We start from the raw sequence: 209 nt of genomic DNA on the forward strand, positions 1-209 counted from the left end.
TGCATCTGCTGCTGCGCAGCCTTGTCTTTGGCCTGGCGTTTCATCTTGTAGCGGTGGTTCTGGAACCAGATTTTGACCTGAGTCGGGGTGAGATGTATCATGCTGGCTAAATGTTCCCTCTCCGGGGCCGAGAGGTATTTCTGCTGCTTGAAACGTCTCTCCAGCTCGTAAACCTGGGCCTGGGAGAAAAGGACCCTCCGTTTCCTCCG

The 209-nt window shown here is 55.0% G+C and overlaps 1 protein-coding gene across 1 annotated transcript in view; it reads right to left on the reverse strand.

Moving 5' to 3' along the window:
• The window catches only part of LOC104165056 (thyroid transcription factor 1-like), a gene marked incomplete at its 5' end in the record, with an annotated part of 559 nt that extends 353 nt beyond the window's left edge, over window positions 1–206 (reverse strand). Inside the window, one exon of the mRNA XM_009704579.1 lies at window positions 4–206. Coding sequence (XP_009702881.1) covers window positions 4–206 — 203 coding nt within the window. The remainder of the gene's footprint in view (window positions 1–3) is intronic.
• Window positions 207–209: the final 3 nt, after the last annotated feature.

This window comes from Cariama cristata, unplaced genomic scaffold (genome assembly GCF_000690535.1).
Source record: "Cariama cristata isolate BGI_N322 unplaced genomic scaffold, ASM69053v1 scaffold40017, whole genome shotgun sequence".
In the NCBI taxonomy this organism is placed as follows: Eukaryota; Metazoa; Chordata; class Aves; order Cariamiformes; family Cariamidae; genus Cariama; species Cariama cristata.